Genomic DNA, 21,492 nt, shown 5'->3' on the forward strand with positions numbered 1-21,492 from the left:
CATATCAGTTGATAAGAAACGCCAGAAATATCACCTAAATGTTTTCTTTCTTCGTCGAATTGTATGCAAAACTATCGTTTAGAGTTTAAACCATCTTCATGGCTTCACAGAAAACATTTGTGGGTCCGGGCTTGCTCCAGTCGATTTCTCCAGCCATCTGTTCTTTGAAAGCAACTATTTATTTAATCTGTGGTCCTGTGCAATTGCTTTTGTGTCTCTGTAAACTATATTATACACAAATGGAAAAGATTCATCCAGATAAAATATTTGCACAAACGTTACGTTCCGGTATTGCACGATTCTGTGATAGGTAAAATTAAATAGTCTCAAGAATCTTGGGTCTTTGCTTCCGAAGGTATACGAGAAAATTAGAAAAATCTGCAACAGAGAAATAAAACTTGCGTCTAGCAAGTTGTGCAGCCGAACAGCCCTCGTTTATCGTGGCAGTCAGTTGCCGTTGCTGCTAAGTTCTGGAGAAACTTTGTATTATTGCGTTATGCACTTTTTCCTCCGTCTGACGTGCCTAACTGCGTGAACTTTGTAAACTGTTCGCTCCTATATTTAGAATTACTATAAACAGTTACGTTTACTTAACCAAGTGTATGTTTCTTTCAGTTAATTTTGCCTTATGCTCCTTCCGGTGGACAATTGTTGTGGAAAAGTATAATTATAAGTTTATCGTTATTTAAATTCTTGATTTTCAAAATACGATCCTAAACCTTACTACAGTTTGTAAGAACTGTACTTTAATTATATCTCTTAATAAACAAACTGCAACTTAAATATCTCGTTTGTCACATAATCTCGCCTACGTAAATTAATACAAATCAGGTACTCTATGTTTACTTTTATCTCTTTTTGTTTTATAATAAAAAGCGACCTCTTTTAAACAAATTACCACCGGCTGCCAGCTGCCATAATAATTAATGTTCTCCTAAGCCCCGCAATGATCAATGAGCTTGTTCAATTTATACTAACAAAGTAAATTTCAATTTGAGAGCCTCCGAGCTTTGAACTCAATTTATACCCTGACAGAGGCTTGTTCGTTTACATGAGAAATACCGAATTTCCTCAAATCCCAGAGGACTTGCCGTTTTCATTAAGTCCGCGCTATCGGTCCTTTATAACGAGCCTTGAACTATTGAAGTAATTATTGTTATCCGTTATCCATTATTTCAAATTTCATTCTCGGCTGTAGCTGACAAGAATAGTGAAGTTATGTAATAGCCTTGTTTCATCGATCTATGTGACCGTTAGATACATTTATATAGAGATCAGACAAATTATCTCATTGTTGTCATTGTTGCGGTATTATTTACTACTAATTCATTGATTGAACGTACAGTTGTTGGTATCGAGAACGATATGCAACGTATATATGCATATGTATACCGTGAGAGACTGCGTACTATACCTACTGTACCCACTGAATGAACAGTGCTTGCTATCCGAATGAGTATCATACCAAAGATCATGAAACCTCATAGATATCTATTAGATGATAGTTGATAGGTTTTCCAACAATTTGATTCTGTTAAACAGAGAACTATGCAGATATTTGCCATGCAAACATCATTCATCCCACTAGGCGGTACAGAAGTAGGTAGTTAGTCACAGCAGACTGTGGCAAAACTGATAACGAAACCTATCGTCTAGAATCTAGATGTATAGTTACCGGCAATTTAATAGTCGCGTCTGAAGTCTGAACTACGATGCGAGTGCGAGCTCGCGCAGGTATTGTTCCACGCGCTCGAGTACTGTGTGAAGATGTATCACTCACACTAATGCAGATGGCGAACGCGAGGTGCGGCGCGGCGCGCTGATTTGTGTGCTCTTCCCCGTACGTTACGCTCCATTGACGCCCAAAAAATGCTATTGCGACGCGTCTTTAGGTTAAGTTCAGGGATGACTTTTTGACTTTGGCGCGGACTATACCTAATGATGAAAAACTAAAGGACATACTAGAAGAGTATAAACTAAATGTGCGACCGTGCGTGCGAGCGAAAGTAAAGTATTGATAATAAGCTGCAATTTGGGTGCCATTTATGGTCATAGCATTTACGTGACATCTCAATTATAACTCCGATGATTGAGGAATTTTAATTACTCTAATAAATTTACTCACAATTACCTACTCATAATAATATAATTTACTCACTAGACACACAGTTTTAGTTACCACGGAAGAGCTTACTAATCCGTAACTTTACACTTTCTTCTACAAATACTTATCTATGGCCGTATAGGACAACAGTGAGAATTGTGGATCTGAAGATTATTAATCCCCGACCCAAAAAGAGGGGTGTTATAAGTTTGACGTGTGTATCTGTCTGTGACATCGTAGCTCCTAAGCTAATGAACCGATTTTAATTTAGTTTTTTTTTTTTTGGTTTGAAAGGTGGCTTGATCGAGAGTGTTCTTAGCTATAATCCAAGAAAATCAGTTCAACCGTTTGAAAGTTATCAACTCTGTTCTAGTTACTGTAACCTTCACTTGTCGGGGGTGCAATAAATTTTTAATTTACACTTGTTTAGAAATTAATTAAATTGACAAATATATTATGAGCGGCATCGCGTGGATTCATATTGCGCAAAAAAGATTTTTTTCGTCTTCAAGTGTAAGTGAACACTTAAAAAACCGGTCAAGTGCTCCGTACCATCGTACAAGAAATAATACTTTTTTTTTTAAATTTTCGTGGCGGTAATTTTGAAATGTTTAGTAATTGTTGTTATAGTGGCAATAGAAATACACATTCTGAGGAAATTTCAGCGCTCTACCTATTATGGTTCACGAGTTACAGCCCGCTGACAAAATAGAAACGCGACAGACGGACGGACAACGGAGTCTTAGTAATAGGGTCCCGTTGGCACCCTTCGGGTACGGAACCCTAAAAACTTAATCCCCGAGGATCACGCAAAAAGCTAGTTTCTTAATATACATACACATGTTATGCTTTGCCGATAATTGTATGAAAGATAATAATATATTACACGATATTGAATAACGTGAAAGCATTCCATGCCGACCCGTTGTCATTGACTTCGAAAGTAAAGACTGGGAACCCGCGCGCGACGACACACTATCGACTTCGTAAGTATAATGAATTATTTATACCTTCACTTCTTAATCAACATTCTTGAAAACTGCGAACGCAATGCCAAATGAAGTTAGAAAACATTGATTTGTATAGTTTTAAATATATTACTACATACAGGTGCATGGATAATGAAAAATATCTACATGATTTGAATATAGGAAGTTTTCCTCGTGCAGCTGTGTTTACATTATTTAAAACAGGACAATTATATAGTTGGAGCTATACTTATCTTACCTTTACTATTCTTTCGTTTAACAAATATGGAGTTTAGAAACAGGGAAATACTAATACCTACAACACGTACACATGACGTACTCGTAAAATGAGGTTTCATTAGGAAAATTGTACTCTATGTATATCGGCGTAACGCTAAGGCAAAGATGCTACACAGGAATTATGCTATAGTAAACGCGCAAGCAATGGCAGAGTTGAAATTACTTCCAGGAAAAATTACCCTATACGCATACCTATTAGATCTCTTAGTCCTATAGGCTTTCAGCTTACTTAATTCTATCTTAGACTGCTTCCTGTTTCAACGCTGTAACAAAAATATCTTAGAAAAAATAAATAAAAGCAAGTAACTTTTCAAAGAACTTATGAAACACGTGCGCGCACCCATTAAGTTAAAAATAAATTCTTGCATTTATAGCTTTTTCTGACGGGACAGCTGCCATTCTATTTCCGAAACGAAGGGGATGTTTTTTCATTCCCGGTTTGAGACTGTTCCCCATTACGTGCACGGCGTGCACCCCCCAATAAACAAGGCTTTGTTATACCGCCCATCATACTATTCCACATTTCCCAATTTTCCGCCCAAATAAAATGCAATGCAAATAAACAAACTTTCAGCCGTTAACCTACTTGCTGATACTAAACACGAAACTAGATTTATTTCGATGCCATTTATAGGAAAACTAGATGATGCCTGCGACCTCGTCCGCGTAGATTTACCGGGACAAAAAGTAGCCTATGCCCATCTTTGGATGGTCTCCGGGATACGAGCTATAACTCTGTACTTGTTCCGTCAAAATCGATCAAGTGGATGGACCGTGAAAAGGTAGCAGACAGACAGACGGGCACACTTTCACATTCATAATATTCGTATGGATGAATCTATTATTTAATTTGTGAATATTACCTATTTACTAATCGTTAATTATACAGATCGATGAAGAACATTATGAATTGCTTGACGCCACGAAGCAGACGTAAACACGTGGAGGAAGCTAGTGCCCCGCCTTATTATCCACCGCAACCGCCTTACAATCCCGAATTCCCCTCTGAGAACATCGAGAGTAAAGCTAGTATAGCGTCCGCATGGGGTGTATGTTATGCCGTGAGATACATAACGTCTTGTGAGGACGAAGATAATGGCAGCGGGCGCGGGCGCCGTTCGTTGTACGAGGGCGTCAACTGGATGCCGGTGAGTGCGCAAGTATCGCTACTTGTGTGCATCGCGCCGCACGCTCCTGCGCTTACGCATTATATCGTGCAATCCTTTGTGTTTTGTGTATAACGGAATGTAATATTCACCTAAACCAGTGATTAATGTATCGCTCCTGTACTTAAATCTAATCAAGAATGCGCTTGTTTATATGATAATGTAACGCTTGTTTTGACTAGTAAAGGAAGGATCAAAGTTTAAAAAGTGTTTGAGATGCATCAAACGCTCGTATCGAGATCTATTTCCGGGCGCGGGCTATTGCTGTTTTAGTATAAGCTCTGCTCATTCTGAAGGAAAACATGCGTGAGCTCGGCCGCGGGGGCTCACTCGTGGCGGCGACCATAGCGGCGCTGCACAGTCGATCGAGTGGCGATGCTAAGCCTCGGCCGTTCAATTCACGGTCGGCCACCGAGGAGAATAGAAATGTCTTGCTGCCCTTGAGAGAAGCTGAAGTGGAAGACTTTTCCTCGCAACGGAAACGCTTTTCGGGAGCCAGCGAGCGTCCCGCGTCAACCGCTTCGGAAGCATCGGAACGCGATTCGGCTTCCGTTCATTCCAGCGAGGCGCCACCCCTGCGAGAGAGTACGTAACTCACTGTTTATGAACGAATCGCTTACGTAGTATAATACTGGAACGTGGCCAAGCTTTAAAATAGCGACATGTTGGTGACTCGTACTAAGAGTTTGTCGCGCAGTGTCGTTTGTTAGGAGCCTCATGTCTGACCAAGAGTTTCTCACGGAACCCCTCGACGAGGAGGAGGAGCGCGCGGTGGCGGGCCTCGAGCCGGCCACCCCGCGCTCCTATACTTATTCGCCAATGGGTAGGTTGAGAAACATTGTCGATTACGAGGCTCCGTGTTACTTACATTTGATTCTTTACAATTTAATATCGTGACAGGCGGTGAGTCGGATAGTCCCGAGGAAGCGACTTTGAAATGTTCGAATTGGACGGATCGCGCCGGCATACCTACGCGAGCTGATTCATCCGACTGTGACACTTCCACTTCCGACGAAGAGTCCGAAGAACATGAATACGATACTGGCCACGTTGCCGATTATCAGACGCTGACTCCTAGCAGACAACTAGATAATTCAGCACGTTGTGACAATGATTTCAAGTGGATGCCGAGCGGAGAAGTGATGGACGATCCAAGTGATCCTAATTTTTTGGCTCGGGTCGAGGAGTTTTCATCGAACGCTAGCTTAGATCGAAGACGGCGTCCGGCGAGTGCTCGCAGTGACCGTGACAGAAAAACAAGGTCGTCACTGTCAACGAAACCGCCTCAACATCCATCAAGCGTCCGCGCGTCACCGCGTTCGCGACACTCGTCAAGAAATGAGGAAACGCCTCCAGATCTACAGCGGCGATGGAATTCTTATGAACATTTCCGTTGGCCTGAAGGCGGATGGTGGCCTCCGCCGATGTGCTGGTGCCACGGCCCACCCGCTCCGCCGCCGTGCTGTATGCACGAGCGTCCATGGCCCTCGCACCCCTCGTTACCGGTACCGCCACGTACATACAAGGTACATACGAGTGTTTAAAGTGTATTTCGATTATTAAATAAAATAATGGATTTGGTCGTTGTTGTGCGCCTTAGTCTGATGTATGCTAACGTGTTTCGATAACAATTATTATTATTGTCCAATAACTGGTCATAACTTTGTTGCTTCTTTTTATGTTAGAAGTTTAACCACGATAATATAAAACTTTCTAAACAGTTTGCGCTGGCGTTTGCATTTTATGAACGACATTTTAAAACTTACGCTATCGTTCCTATGAAATATATTTTTTTCACTTTTGTAACTTTATCACGGACCTATAAAACAAGTAGTTTCCCCATCTCTTAAGAATGTTTGGTTGACTTACGTTAATTTTGCGGATCTGCTACTTTAATGCCGACATGATCAATCGGTCAAGATCCTCTTGAATATTTCCTCTTGAACGATACCTTGAACCCTTAAAAGAAACTTGTACCCATAACTAACAGAGAATGTCATATTACAGAACGATGCAGAGGACCGAGTACGAAGGCTCGAAGCTGACAAGGAGAGCTTGCAGCTACAAGTGCAGGTTCTATCCGAGCAGATCGCCGCGCAGACAGAAAAGATGGCCGACCTGGAGCGATCACTGCACGACACCAGGCAACGGCTTGACGATACGGACCAAAGATTACAGAAGGTAATTTTTTTTAAAATCGATGCAAGTAAGCCCTTGACTGCAATCACACCTGATAATAGGAGTTGTAGTCTAAGATGAAAGTGCACAAACTGAAAGGATTATGGTAGTTTATTAAACCTTTTAATAGGTTTCTGCGCCATATCGTACCGAAAAATCGCTTGGCGATACATTTTTTCTGGAAGGCTAAATAAAACCAATCATAATCACACAGATCAAATGCCCAAAATGAAAAAGGTGGTAGCAAGAAACATAGAAATTATGACCTGACCACCGTGAGAACAACTTCAAAAGTTTGTTATTGAACAAGTCGGCTCTGTCCCAAGAGCTCTATTTTCTTACACTAGCAACATGGGCCACAAAAATCACATATATTTTTACAATAACGAGGTAGATAAATAAATCGTTTAAATAGCAGGCAACCCTTTGGTGTTCCTCTGGTGCTGTATCCATTACTAGCCGATGCCCGCGACTTCGTCCGCGTGGATTTAAGTTTTTCGAACTCTTGATTTTCCGGGATAAAAAGTAGCCTATGTGCTAATCCAGGATATTATCTATCTCCATTCTAAATTTCAGCCAAATCCGTTCAGTAGTTTTTGCGTGAAGGAGTAACAAACACACACACACACACACACACACACACACACACACACGCACGCACGCACGCACGCACGCACGCACGCACGCACGCACGCACGCACGCACGCACGCACGCACGCACGCACGCACGCACGCACGCACGCACGCACGCACGCACGCACGCACGCACGCACGCACGCACGCACGCACGCACGCACGCACGCACGCACGCACGCACGCACGCACGCACGCACGCACGCACGCACGCACGCACGCACGCACGCACGCCCGCACGCACGCACACACACACACACACACACACACACACACATACATACAAACTTTCGCCTTTATAATATTAGTGTGATAATTTTATTTATCGGCAGTATATTCATATCATTATAATTACATCATGGAATGACCTGAAAAAGGTTTTTCTGCGACCCCCAAAGAACGTCAGCGCCTAATTCTGTTATTTTAGTGAACGTGAGAAATGATTAGAACATAAAAATTTATTTGAAGATATTTATTTTACCTATTTTACTAATGAATTACACTAGTTAAAAAGCAAAAATAGACGGCATTTGCACATGAATCTACATTCATCTGAAAATGTAGATATCCTTCCTTTTCTCTCGACCTTTTAAAATGTACGAAATATTCGGCAGGTATCGTCGAAATAACCATTTGAAAAGAATGAAGAAAGGATAAATTATAATATCGAATGTTATGAGAATAAAAGAAGGGAATCGTGGAAATGTGATGAGATATTTGCTTCCTGGATTGCGTATTTGTTGTGAACCGTAATAAACAAAACTTTATTTGATTTCACCCTATCTGCACTCGTTCTTAGTTGTAAAAGAAAGGGAAATAGTTATAGATAACATGAAATATTTCTTAGGATCTAGACTCTAGACAGGCTGCATTTGGATTGCAAGCCGACTGCAAAATTGCAGTTCACACGTCTTCATGCGCTTGAACTGCATGCTAACTGCTCGTGGATTGTACAATCAGTCGGCAGTTGCTATGCAGTTATGCCAACTGCAATAGAACTGGATCCAAACTGCAATTTTCCAGTCTTGAAGTTTTTTTTATTTTTCTTATTGTGAAATAGACTTACGCTTGACGATAATCAAATAAAGATTGTCTGAATAAGACCTATAGAGTAACAGAAATATTACACAACAATAATGAAGGACGGCAGTGTGATTCAAGCTTTTGATTTTGCAGAACATATTTCCAATTTCATCTCTGCAACAGAAGGCGAAAAGCTGTAAACAGTTTCATAAGACGTTAAACTCCTTAGCATTCAAGGGTTAGCACCCGGTGGAATGCTCGTTGAATAAATATGACTGAAGCGTAATTTGTAGCTCACCATATTCCAACATGGATATTTTATTACCCGCTCACTCCAAATCAAAGAACCCAAAACAAAGGACAGTATAATTTTCTAGGACTATACGGTGTAAGTGGATTTAGAACAAGAGCCCACAATCACTCCACCTATCTACCGGCCTTCAAGCATCGACTTCTCTTATTTTTAGCTAGCTAACCCGCCCTATCTTCGCGTGGAAATTTTGAAAAAAATCTTTCTTGTGGTCTACGTTATACAGAAAACCTACATGCATTGAGACAATATTTAAACGTCGCTGCTGGTATCGTTATAAAGTTGAAAACATTTATTTCTCATGTAATATTTTTCTTTACTTAAAAAAACTGAAACCTGAGTCACTCAAGATCATCTGCTATAGTGAGTAGTCACAGACGTAGGTTTCGTACTTTAACGTAAAAAAAACCGCTGTAAAGTATCTAGAGGGTGAGGATATATCTGCGCATAGGTAGGTCTTGTTCTCTCATACTCTCGTGTCTCTAGACTCATCATACTGTCATCACGACCGTATTATATTCTTTCATACTGCATAGGGAACGAATGGTTGACGAATGGTCCCATTACGCATCAACATAGACACCTCTAACATTGCACCTTGGTTCATAAGACCAAATAGATCAACGAATCGCCCACTTCACATGGTATTATTCCGCGAATCGAATTGTAGGGTTGGCAACCGCGGACTCTTGGTTCATCTTATAAGTCACCGAGCTGCTTAGCATTCAAAACGCCTAGCACCCGGTGGATATTGAATAAACATGGCGGAGGCGTAATTTCTAGCTCACCGTGCTCTAACATGGATATCGCTTTATCTTCCAACGCCGAACTCATGGAAGTGGATTATGAGTCTTTGTATGTAGCATCTTAATTTGATTTTACAACACTACTTGGTAGTTATGTCTACATCCATGCAGGTGCATGGACACAGCATACAATTACTTTTCTAGCCGCTTATCTGAATCGAATTCCCGCATATCTTCCTAGAAATAAAAGAAACTTATCAATCAAGACACATATTATGACGTTTTAAAACGTTCTAAACTCTGGTTTCCATCAAGGATTAGATAGGTACCTACGTTTATCGCTACCGGTGTGTTTAGAATAGATCTTACAACTAAAAGTAACGGTGAGTCATGCTGTCTGGAAGATTAATAAAACAGCCTATAGAGAGTATGATATAAATTATCTTTCCTATCTTTCAATACATATAAATATTGTGAATTACTTTTTAACGTTTTCACGGCTCACCCCCTTCACCGATCTAGACGAAATTTTATCCTACAGTCAAACAGATATCAAAATTGAATGGACCCTGTCTAACAAAAATTAAAGGGTCAGTTAAAAAGAGGAGTTAACATTATTGGACTATTTAGCTATTTACACGTAGCTAAGTAGGTTATTTACCAAATTAGCTTTAGTAGCTTTTATAGTTATTCACTCCGACCTATTTTCAAATGTTTATACCTACAAAGTTATGTGCATGAAAACGCAAATTAGGGGAAAAAAAACTAAAACGAACTATCGCTTTGATACGTCTGGCGTATACATTCAGAAAAGGATATAAAAGCTTGAGTTTTTGCGAAATATTTTTGTTCTGTTTAGATGTTCATTTATGTCTAGGTATTACAGCGTAGGAGTAATAATCCTAGATAATCCTACGTATATAATAATGATAATATGTATATACAGATAAAACTGATAAAAAATCCATAGATTTTAAAATATAGAGGGACAAGTTAGGTTGTAGTTTTGGAATTTTAACATTTTAATGTATCTCGCACATACGACGAGGAGCAATTGGTGTCAGGAATGGTGCGATAAAACAAATGGTTCTAATTTCGTATTCTACGTGTGCCGTGCGTATCTACTTCCTAAGTCGGCAAGAGACGTGGAATTTTCCTCTAGGTTTCCTTTAAACTGGCGATTTTGCCTTCGTATATACCAACCCCTAGAAATATTAGTACTTAGGTATATTTTTCGGTTTAATTTCGGTCATAAACGATATATCCAAATCTCTTCACTAAATTGGTATTATGCGTTTCCGAAGGGATAATTGTAAATAAGATAGCACTACTTTTAGAACTGACAATTTATTTTAGTTCCAAGATTTATATAAAACTGAATTGGCACTAATTACAGACATAAGTACTATACAATAATTAACTTTAAGATTAGTACCTACCAAAGGGAGTCTATTTCCTTTTTAGGTAACCCATATAGAGATACCTTTAGCCAGCAGAGTGCACTAGGTATGTCTACAAGTATAACTTTTGTTATAACTTAGGTTCTGTATAAAATGTTTGATTGATAAAGTTTCTTGCCGGGACCGACGCCTGTTCCAGATGCGCTTTGTTAAGTCAGTCTTCCATTACCGTACTCATTATTTAACTCTGAAAGAAAACATAGTTATTTACCTACTTTAGTTTATTACATAAAACTTGGGGACCTAGTTGTCGGATTGAGGAAAATATTAAGTTGAAATAAAACTTTCTTGAGTACCTATTCATATAAATTAATACTATAAAGAGGTTTGTAAGTTTTGGTGTAGATAGTAATAATCTGATTCTGACAATAATTCTTTCACTGATAGATAAGCTACATAATCGCTGAGTGTCGCTATAAATTGTATGATGTATCACGCAGACGATGACGCTGGAAAGTGCTAGTAAAGAAAAAAGAGCTACATAGCTGTGCTCTCGCTCGATTTTGTTCGGTGTAAACTAGACTTGGAATTAATTCGCGATTAAAGATCCCTAACCGATTAGGGAACCGATAAATACCCCAAGAAACATTAGGAATATTATTTAATTTTTAAAATTCGCATCCCTTTTTCTAACCAACTTACAAAATAGTCATCAATTCGGTACGAATTTTTATATCGTTTAAATATTTTGTTTCCAGGAAATGTTACAACGTTCATCACTGGAGACGCAAAAGCTGGAACTGTTGTCGAAGCTGAGCGAAGTGCGGCTGCGAGCTGCGGAGCGCGGCCTCGTGGAGCGCTCGCCGCCGCCCGAGCCCGCGCCCCTAGCGAGACCTGCGCCGCCCAGGGTTCGTATATAACCACTAGCTGGTCAGCCCCGGCTTCTCTCCAGTGAAATTTTTGGTGAAATTTTCAGTAATCTTTAAATAGGTAGGGACTTCCATTAAAAATGTCTTGGGCTGCATCATCACTTCCCAGCATGCCCGATTGCAGCCAAGCGCTAGTCTATAAATAAAAAAAATGGCACAGAGCTTTCTTCCTGGAGACGGTCATTCCGTTTAAAAAAAAACGTGAATCCCCGGGGATAAAGTTACGGGTATCACCTAGTTTTACCATAATTTGGCAAATATAGAGCAGGGCCAAAGGGTTTAAAATCAAACTCTATTACCGACCATTGACACTACTTTGTGAACTAATGTTTTGATAGTTAGTTATAGTAAGTTATAGTTCTAGTCATAAATCATAATGAACATACAAATATGCAGACTGAAGTTTTGCGATACAGGTTGAAGCTTGGGAATGGGATGTCGCCAGGGAGTTAAAGACAAGCGGGACTCATTAGTCGCGATACGTGCCCTAACGACTGGCTGATGATCCATATAGCACTGCAGGCGTAATAGTCGCAAAGACGGTGAAAAGTTTTGACTAGGTACTTGATATAACTCAAAATTTAAAACCCCCGACACCTGTATAAGAAAAGAGCTGATAACTTTCAAACGGCTGAACCGATTTTCTGCGATTACAGGTAAGAACAAAACACTCTCGATCAAGCCACCTTTCAAACAAAAAAAAAAAAACTAAATTAAAATCGGTTCATTCGTTTAGGAGCTACTTTTTAGAAGACTTGTTTTTTATTTTAATTATTAAAACTGAAACATTTCGTCCAATTTTCATTTAGTTATATTTTGAAATAGTCAAAAAAATTTAAAGTCCGCACGAATTTGCTAGCATGTCTAGGTGTCCATTCCATTTTCAGGAAATCTGCGGATACTAAATTACAAAATTTTACTGCCTGAAATGATTTGAAATTAACTAAATTAAAGTAACTAAAGCTTATATTTATCCAAAATAGTCCAAACAATTGCTCTACTACCAGGAGACTGCAATTTCATGCCTTTTTGACTTGTACTGGAGTTTATGAAATAGCTCCTTAATATTTGCCACCAGTTCCTGAACCTTAACAACTAAGTACGTCTTCCATTATCGGAGATAAAGCTTCTAACATGCTACTTGCTACTTAGATAACGGGGCTAAGTGAAAACCGTTGTAATGAACGTTATAAGCAAAAGCGGATTCAATTATTTAAATAGGATCTCTTGGATCTCCTTAGTTTAAAGGAAACTAGGATTAGTAAGATTACATTTTCAAAGAAAACTCAATTACTACGTTAGAAACATTTTGCCAGTCAAGTAAGACTGTGCGAGAAGGGTAAAGACCATGAGAGATGTTGATGGAGAACTTCGTCTGGGCTTATCACAAAAAATTATCAATTCATCAGATATTTTCCGGTAAAATATGTTCACTTAGTTCTACTAACATTTTATAAAATGTTGGTTCATCATTGGTTCAGCAAGTTAAGAAATTTATGTCTAAAATTAGGTAAAACTTATAACTCTTATAAGTTTGCTGTGCTCTTGTCGGGCTTACACCGAAAAACCGAATATTTGTCTAATCGAGACTATTATAAGAGTAATAAATGATAATTAATTTTATGTACTAAATATAATAAATTTTATTTTTGGTAAATAAATGAATTGTGTTGGGTGCCAATTGATAAGTACTACTTGCGAAAGTTTTAATTCTAAAACTTTGGTTTGGCCAAACATGGGGAAATGTTGAAACCACAAAACTCTAAATGAGGTATTTATTCCGAATTCCGTGTCTGTGTAGGTGTGAGTGTGTTATATATATGTAGCTGTCTCACGCATTTTAATATAAACGTAAATAAGGTACCTACATCAATAACAATCGTCAGGCCTATTGTGTGAAAGGAGAGAAGTTTCGTAATAAGACGTCACGATGTGCGTCAAATACAAGCGGGATTCATTAGCTGAGCTTTGAGGCTTGACGAGTGCGTGATGATACAGACTGTCTTGTGAATTCTAATACCTAGCTTGTGAAGTATAAGTGCGTATAACCGTCAGTTTCATACATTTTTTCATTTGTCTGGCTTGTTTTGAAAGCTTTCGTTTCTTAATATTGAACTCCTGAATTAGCACCAATTTTCGACTATTCACTTAACACCTCACAGAATGTGTATCGGCTTTAAGAGTACCCTCCACGGAAATTAAAAGTTTTGCGCGAAAGCGTGCTATATCAATCCGCCTTTACGGACTGGACATACTCTAGTAGAGTGAGATACGCGATATTTTTTGGCACTGATAAATCAATGTTTATAATAAGTTACTATACCAACTAAAGACATCTGAAATAAATATTTAAGTAAAGTAAGTAACGTTGTTAGTTTGCAATTTTGTAAGTTTATCTACGCATGATGTTGCCACAAAATTTGCGAACTACTTAGGGTCAATTAAAAAAATATATATACAATTTTACAATTTTGTTTGCTGTCGCTATAAAAAATAGAATAATCAGCGTTATACGTTTGTATAGAGAAGTGTGCAAGCTCAGTGAGACGTTTTGTTGCAGACGCCGCCCGCGAACTACGGGCGTCAGATCGAGCGCAACACTCACATGTACTCGTCGCTGCCGCGGTCGTCGGTGCTGAGCTCGGAGGCGCGAGTGGCGTTCGGTAAACACAACATGGTGGTGGCGCGCGGCCGCGGACACTCTGTGCCGAACTTAGGTCTCTGGGGACGTGGACCCTATCCCCAGCGGATACGGTCGCTTTTGCTCTAACTAGATACCCCCAGAAGCATGTGCCTTTGATAGTGTTGCCAAATTTTCTGTTGCTAATTTTCAGGGTAGGAAAATAAATTGACTTAATAGGATTTGACTTGATTGGTACCGAAATAACATTGATATAACTTTATTACCCTATGTTTCGTGTTGTTGTACCTAATACGTCCATTTAAGAATATATCCATTTACATAAACGTTATAAAAACGCAATCTACAGAATGATACACACTTTTACTTTTTTGTGAAAGGAGTACTAAGAAAGTGTAACTTATCTGATTTTGACTTCATAATAATTGAAACTAAGAAAAGCTGCTGGAATTTGAATAATGCATATTTTTATTTTTGAAAAGCTTCCATTAAAACAAAACATGACGATCGCAAGCGTTATTTAGTTTTTACGCGAATAATTAATTTTTTATGCTTTCAACGTTATTAATTTTTTATTGAAAAATCAGGACATCCACGGTACAGCCGAAAGTCTGGCAACATGAGCTACACAAAACAAAGTCCTCGTGAACTTTATTAGAAACCGAAGGCTCTATCTCGTTCGTAATAAGACCGCTTTTACATTACCCCTCGCTATTTCCCCTGCTTAGCATTAATTTAAATGAAAATTAACTGTTTCGCCTTGATTACGCTAGCTGCTTATAATATTGTGTATAGTTGCAAACTGTCGTTGTTTAAGGCTCGTAAGCCGCACTGGATCCTGCTTAATATGCTTTTTGTATTGATTCGTTTTAGTATTTGTACGTACTACATCCTATTGTTGGGTTAAATTGATCATGATAGTTTTTAAGAACTTTTTTAACTATCCAACTTTTGTAGATCAATACAGATTGACGTTTTAATTATAATATTATTACATATACTATATTAATATATCTAACTATAATTATTATAGAATTAATACCTTTCATAAATGTTACTTTTAACAAATTCAATCTCAGCTTTTTGCGAGCAAATTTGAAAGCAATAAGTCCTGTTTTTAAAAAAATTGCTCAGACTCTTAAAAAAAATCATACAAAATAAATAGAGACTGGTTGAGCACTCCTTTTTTGGAATTGTTTAAAAACCATACATAACATTTGAGCAACAGTTTTTCCTTGTTAGCTGAGAAAGACGAAGCGATACCGCGAGGTAGCCCGTCTCCTTCGCTCCGAGAAGTGCGTTCTCGCCTGGGTAGTGGCGGTGGCGTGCGGTTAGAAGGGGACGAACTATCACGGTCTTCCTTAAGAGCCTCTGCACCTCGACAGCGGCCGCAAACCATGCCTTGGTGAGTTTTAGCGTTAAATACTACCTGTCGTTTCGTCGTAAATGTTGCTAAGATCATCTCAGTATCTTAAATTAATCCCAGTAATATTATCTTGAGATTCTCAAACAGTACCGACATATTAAACCATTTACGTTTTCAATAAAATAATGTTTTATATCTCCAGGCAAACGACAGACGTTCGACAGTGGGACTGTGAGACGACATGCGGCTGGCTGGAAAGCCTCGGCCTGGAGTCATACGTAGGTCTCGCGCGCACGTGGCTCAACGCTTCTCCTGACGCAAGAGGCCTGCTGGCTTCAGCGTCACACACTACGATAGAGAAGGAGCTGGCTATAAAACATCCTCTACACAAGAAGAAGATAGTTTTAGCTCTTTCAGACTTGTTGGTTAGTAATGCCAAATTGTCTCAGGTTTTGGATTTATGCAAAAAAAATCTGTGATTTCTGCCTCTACTTTTAACGATTTAGTTATTGCGGCGTCAGTCAGTCGATAACAGCTTTAGATCATTACAGTTTATATTTTTGTCCACTAGGGAGGTCATGGCGACCCATTATTGACAGCAGCTGGACGTTTAGACACGGCGTGGACGTTACGATGGTTAGAGGACGTTGGGGTGTGCGGCGCGCGCGCGGCCGCCGCTGACGCAGCGCTCGACGGCCGCGGCCTACATCGTCTGACGCATACCGACCTTCACACGCATTTGCGGGTCGCACATGCGTTACATGCGCTCTCTATAAGACGAGGTGAATTTTACAAGCTTTTAGGAAGTTGGAGGTGCGCCGCTATTAACGGTCGGCAAACCTATTAAAACAAAAATGGATATGGGTCTCATTTTCGACGTTTTCAGGGTGCTGATTACGAATTAAATACAAAATGGCAACCATACATCTTTTAGCTCAAAGTTTCACTTCTTTTCCGTGTAGACTTATCATAGCATCATTAGCATATCTGAGTTATAAAATATATTTCAGGCATACAAGTGCTACGGGACAACAAGTTCAACCCTGAAACGATGATCCGTCGCGCTCCAGAATCCGAAGTAGTAGAAGTTTCAATTGAAGGCGAGCAGGAGACCGCCTGCACGCCCGCCGCGGAACTCGCGCGCTGGTCGTCGCATCGCGTTATGCAGTGGCTTAAAGAAATCGACCTCGCCGAGTACGCGCCCAACCTTAGAGGAGCCGGTGAGTGATGACTGATGACTTTTCTGATTGACTGACATCCTTTCGCTATTGGCCAAAATGCACTGTTGCTGCAAGAATACTATAAGTTCAGCCAATCCAATTGAGCCAATTGAGATTGTACCAAGGCGATTACAACTTTCGCAATTGACCAGCAGATGTGATGTTACGGTTGCAATCAATTCTTTTATTCGACCTCTTTCAGGCGTTCACGGAGGTTTAATGCTATTGGAGCCGCGGTTCACAGCGGAGCTGCTCGCCGCGCTGCTCAACATCCCCGCGAACAAAACCTTACTGCGGCGGCATCTCACACAGCGGTATTGCCCTATTCAAATGCTAACTTCACTTACAACTTCATTGTATTACACACTACACACATTTCGCGAAGTAGTCCAATCTGAAGTTGCGACATAGCGATCTGCCCAGGCCTGCCTAAAGATTAAATACACAAGCCTGGCTGAGATACGTTTTTGTACAATGTTCAATCATACGCCTTGTGTTAAGATTGAACTACTTGTTTTGCGCGCACTTTATTTATGGACGTAAAATACTCTGATTAACTCAACAACATTACATTTATCCCTAAAACTAGCGGGAGGTTTCAAGCTGTGCTTGTTAGCAGTTTAATAGATCTTTTTCATTTATTTTCCAGATTTAATGATTTGCTCGGGCGAGATGTGATACAACAGAAGCGTAACGCCGAACAAACGTTGGGCTATCAGCCTCTTACAGCTACTACCAAATATAAGGTAACTTACGATATTATGCTTAAAAGGCGTCTTTTCCCCTATTTATTTTATACAAATTTGATAGGTATTTACTAGATTATCATTTCAAACGTCAAAATAGTCTTAAATCGGCACCTAAGAAAATTGTAATCCAATGACAAAAATAGGTTCATTCACTAAATGAACCTGTGAATGAACCTATTTTTGTCATTGGATTACAATTTTCTTACTTTCCATCAGGACCAGCGGAACGGCTCCCAAAATATTTGCGACATTACGTATTTGATTAATTCACCTCTTCAGCTGATTTCACATATCAATATTTGAACATGCCGTGATTGTGGTCGCAACGTATTGGAATCGGGTATGTGCTGCTAAATGTAGGAAAGACGGCACTTTTTTGCTTGTAACCCGCATCATCATCATCATCATCATCGCCAATCGATAGACGTCCACTGCTGGGCATAAGTCTCTTATAGGGACTTCCACACGTCACGGTTTTGCGCAGCCTGAATCCAGCGATTCCCTGCGACTCGCTTGATGTCGTCTGTATGGGGCATCTGCCAACCAAGCGTTTACCGGTGCGCCATTCTAGCACCTTGGGACCCCAACGTGAAATGTCTATCGATTTTTCGAACTACAACACTAAAAACAAATTACCTAGAATAATTGTCATGTTTCATCAATTAACGACAAAATTATTTGTAGGTGCCAAAGAAGAGTCAGTTCTCGCTGAAGCGCAAGAAGAGCAAAGACGACCTGGAACTGGGCGAGCTGGTGTGTCCGCTGCACGACGACTGCTCAGGTGACCTAACCGCCTCGCCCGTAAGTCGCACTAACACTACTAATGCACGTACGACTCCCACACAGGTGCGGAGTTGCCGCTAAATTAGTAGCCGACAGAGGTACCCAGTTCAGTTCGGCATTCATGTTTTCATAGTTATTTATTTTGCATTCCAATATACACAAAATTCTTATAAATTTTGCATCACTGATTCACACGCATCCGCAAACATGACTATGAGGTCTCACTTTGGGCTCGAACGCACAGCGTATTCCACTAATCAGATTATTGTGTCACGCCAATTTTCAATACTCTGATTGGTGGAATCCACACTATGTGTTCGAGTGAACTGTGAGACCTCATAGTAATGATTGTGAATAGGGTGATATTGTTAACCTAACTCTGTAAGGTCTTAATTTTTGGACCGGTATATAGCCGGGCATAAATTTTCGCAATGAACATTGTGTAAAAAATAGTGTAGGTATAAGGACCATGAATTTAACAGAGAACCTCAATACAAGTACTAATAAAAATCGGTAAAAAGATTAGTAACATAGTCATTTTAAGCATTTTAAAAATGTGCTAAAAATAACAATCAAATACAACCCTCTTTGATTAGCAATTAGCCATAGAAAAATCACCTGTGTGGGAGAGACTGGTTAATCAAGCGCAAAGGAAAGAAAGAATTTTAGAAACCATTTATTTTAGCTGTTAAATGCTGATTGAGCTCATAGTCAAAATTCAATGTTCGAAAATTCATTCGATCTTTTGCACGTGTGAATTTTATATATTTTTTAAAACCGAATGCATAAAACGTATTAAATAGATGCTTTTGCACCTTGGAAACATTATTATATTGTTTTTTAACCAACTTAACCGGGGAAGGTGTGGATTTATTTTAATGCTATATTCTGTGGTGGCAAATCGGATTTTCTATTTATAATTTGTTTTTAATATCGTATTTATTTTAAAGATTTCTGCATACGGTGCTATGTGTACGTTCTTATGGTTATGTTTATTCAATAACGATGATACTTTGAAATTTTGTCAAAATACAGATTAATCTGTCAAATACCTATTTCACGCTGTTGAAATTGAGGCTAATTCATTGTACACAATCTCTAAACTAAATGATAGGTATAGTATGTATTGCTATCAATGTCAGAAGGCTAGGTGCGGAGAAGTAATGAATTTTTTTGCAAAGCAACTGTTTAAAAATTATGTACAACAGAATTAGTCACTCAAAATACATATTAGTGAAGTGTCTATACGGCCACAAGCGGTTGTTCAATAATAAAAGCTCACTCATGTCATACTCTTATTTACAGCATTCTTGCTGTAAACAAGTGTAAGTCAAATTTAACAATTGCGATTGTAGCAAGTTGTAACAACTCAGTACAAAAAGGCAGGAATTATACAAAAGTAATATACACATAGCGCCGTTTGCACAAATTACCCAATTGAATACGAGAATATTAAAGATAAGGTTTGCAATCAACAGATGATGAAAGTAAAATCAGCAACAGCGGGCGTCGCGTCGGCTGTCTGTCCCCCGCGTGACGACGCGCGAACGCACTAGTGCACCCCGCCCGTTACATACATACTAGTACAGAGCAACAGGGCCTTATACTAGTCTAGACTGTCATCTAGCTCTGTGAGCCTAGAGGCGTTCCTAGCCTAGCCCTGTGCGCGAATAGCAGCTACGGTCCTAGCAGATTTGAGTCGTGTAGGGCTTTGAACGGAATGATATTTCGCACGCAGTTAACTCACTATTACGAACGTGGATCAATAGAGATGTCAACTGCATTTGTTGTTGGCGAACAGAACTGTACTAGTCCACGAAATTTTTACAGGACAGCGAAAACAATAAGCCACGACAGATTGTTTTGATATTTAGGATTGAACTAATCTGGTTTTGTATGAAAACGCCCTTTTTGAGGCTATTTTTATCCCATTTCAAGTCCGTTTTTCATAGAAAATAATAACATGGATCGACATAACTGGATTAAGATACTATAATTAATATATAATTTAGAATTAACGGAAGACTATAATATAGTCCGGTTCTATTCGCCAACTCCTCATTCTAGTAATAAAACTTGCAAAGTTGACTTGCTGCGAGTGTTTACATAGTGCAAGTGACTTGCCAAAGCTTAGGTACTTCTGAATTTTTATTGCGTCAATTGTGCTCGCAGTTTCTTTTTAGTTTTCGATACGCTTTAACTGCGTGTGAAAAAGTCATTGTGTACAAAAGTTCATTCTAACCAAACAAGGCGAATCAATATATTATGTTATCCGCCATCAACGAATGGACCAATATTGCTAAAGTGGATGCGACGGGTCTGCCCGCGAAATTCAAATTTTATTTCGTTTTTCGCAATTTGTAAGCTAATACGACAAAGTAGGCTTATGGCATTCTATTTGCGACAATAACAGTATCATCCCCACCTATTTATATAAAAATCTTCACTTGAAAGGGTCCAGTTTAAGAAATTAGCTCTAGTATCGACTGTAACTCACAAATTAGTAGATAATAGAGCTAATTTCTTAACTGGACCTCATCAAGTAAAGATTTTTATATAAACACGTGGAAATTATACTGCCACTGTCGCAACTAGAATGCCATAAGCCTACTTTGTCGTATTAGTTTACAAATTGCGAAAAACCAAATAAAATTTGAATTTCGCGGGCAGATTCGTGGCTTGCCCCTTAACATGCGCGGACTTTATATACCAAAATAACTTTATGTTCAGGTCATGGCCAGTACTTATTTTGTGCGTCCTAAGTTTTAAAAGAAATCTGCCCAAGTATAGTATCTAAAAATATGTATGCTGAACCTAATTGGTTTGGACGTTGCCTAAAAATACTGAGCCAAGACATAGCAGATTTAGCAAAATGGCCGTGAAAATGTGCGACTATGTACCTTGGACTATAATTATTAGGTCATGTATTTTGTAAAGAACTAAAAAAGTGCTAATTTTGATCTTTATTTTCAATTT

General features: G+C 39.3%; 1 protein-coding gene across 8 annotated transcripts in view; it reads left to right on the forward strand.

Annotated features, from left to right (window-relative positions):
- The window catches only part of LOC123866237 (liprin-beta-1), an 82,547-nt gene that overhangs the window by 51,619 nt on the left and 9,436 nt on the right, over positions 1-21,492 (forward strand). Inside the window, exons 1-13 of one of the 8 annotated variants that reach the window (XR_006796160.1) lie at positions 4,543-5,123; positions 5,439-6,064; positions 6,546-6,719; positions 11,587-11,736; positions 14,318-14,474; positions 15,641-15,803; positions 15,967-16,189; positions 16,336-16,546; positions 16,775-16,984; positions 17,187-17,298; positions 17,634-17,730; positions 18,418-18,534; positions 19,995-20,631. Coding sequence is in view for 7 of the 8 variants with exons in the window: in XM_045907679.1 (XP_045763635.1) it covers positions 4,841-5,123; positions 5,439-6,064; positions 6,546-6,719; positions 11,587-11,736; positions 14,318-14,474; positions 15,641-15,803; positions 15,967-16,189; positions 16,336-16,546; positions 16,775-16,984; positions 17,187-17,298; positions 17,634-17,730; positions 18,418-18,534; positions 19,995-20,072 (2,601 nt within the window). In the remaining variant the exon portion in view is untranslated. Of the gene's footprint in view, positions 1-4,261; positions 4,521-4,542; positions 5,124-5,162; positions 5,362-5,438; positions 6,065-6,545; positions 6,720-11,586; positions 11,737-14,317; positions 14,475-15,640; positions 15,804-15,966; positions 16,190-16,335; positions 16,547-16,774; positions 16,985-17,186; positions 17,299-17,633; positions 17,731-18,417; positions 18,535-19,994; positions 20,936-21,492 lie in introns of those variants that run through there. The other 7 variants (XM_045907679.1, XM_045907680.1, XM_045907681.1 and 4 more) reach the window with 7 other exon arrangements.

The sequence above is a fragment of the Maniola jurtina genome, chromosome 6 (genome assembly GCF_905333055.1).
Source record: "Maniola jurtina chromosome 6, ilManJurt1.1, whole genome shotgun sequence".
Classification (NCBI taxonomy): domain Eukaryota; kingdom Metazoa; phylum Arthropoda; class Insecta; order Lepidoptera; family Nymphalidae; genus Maniola; species Maniola jurtina.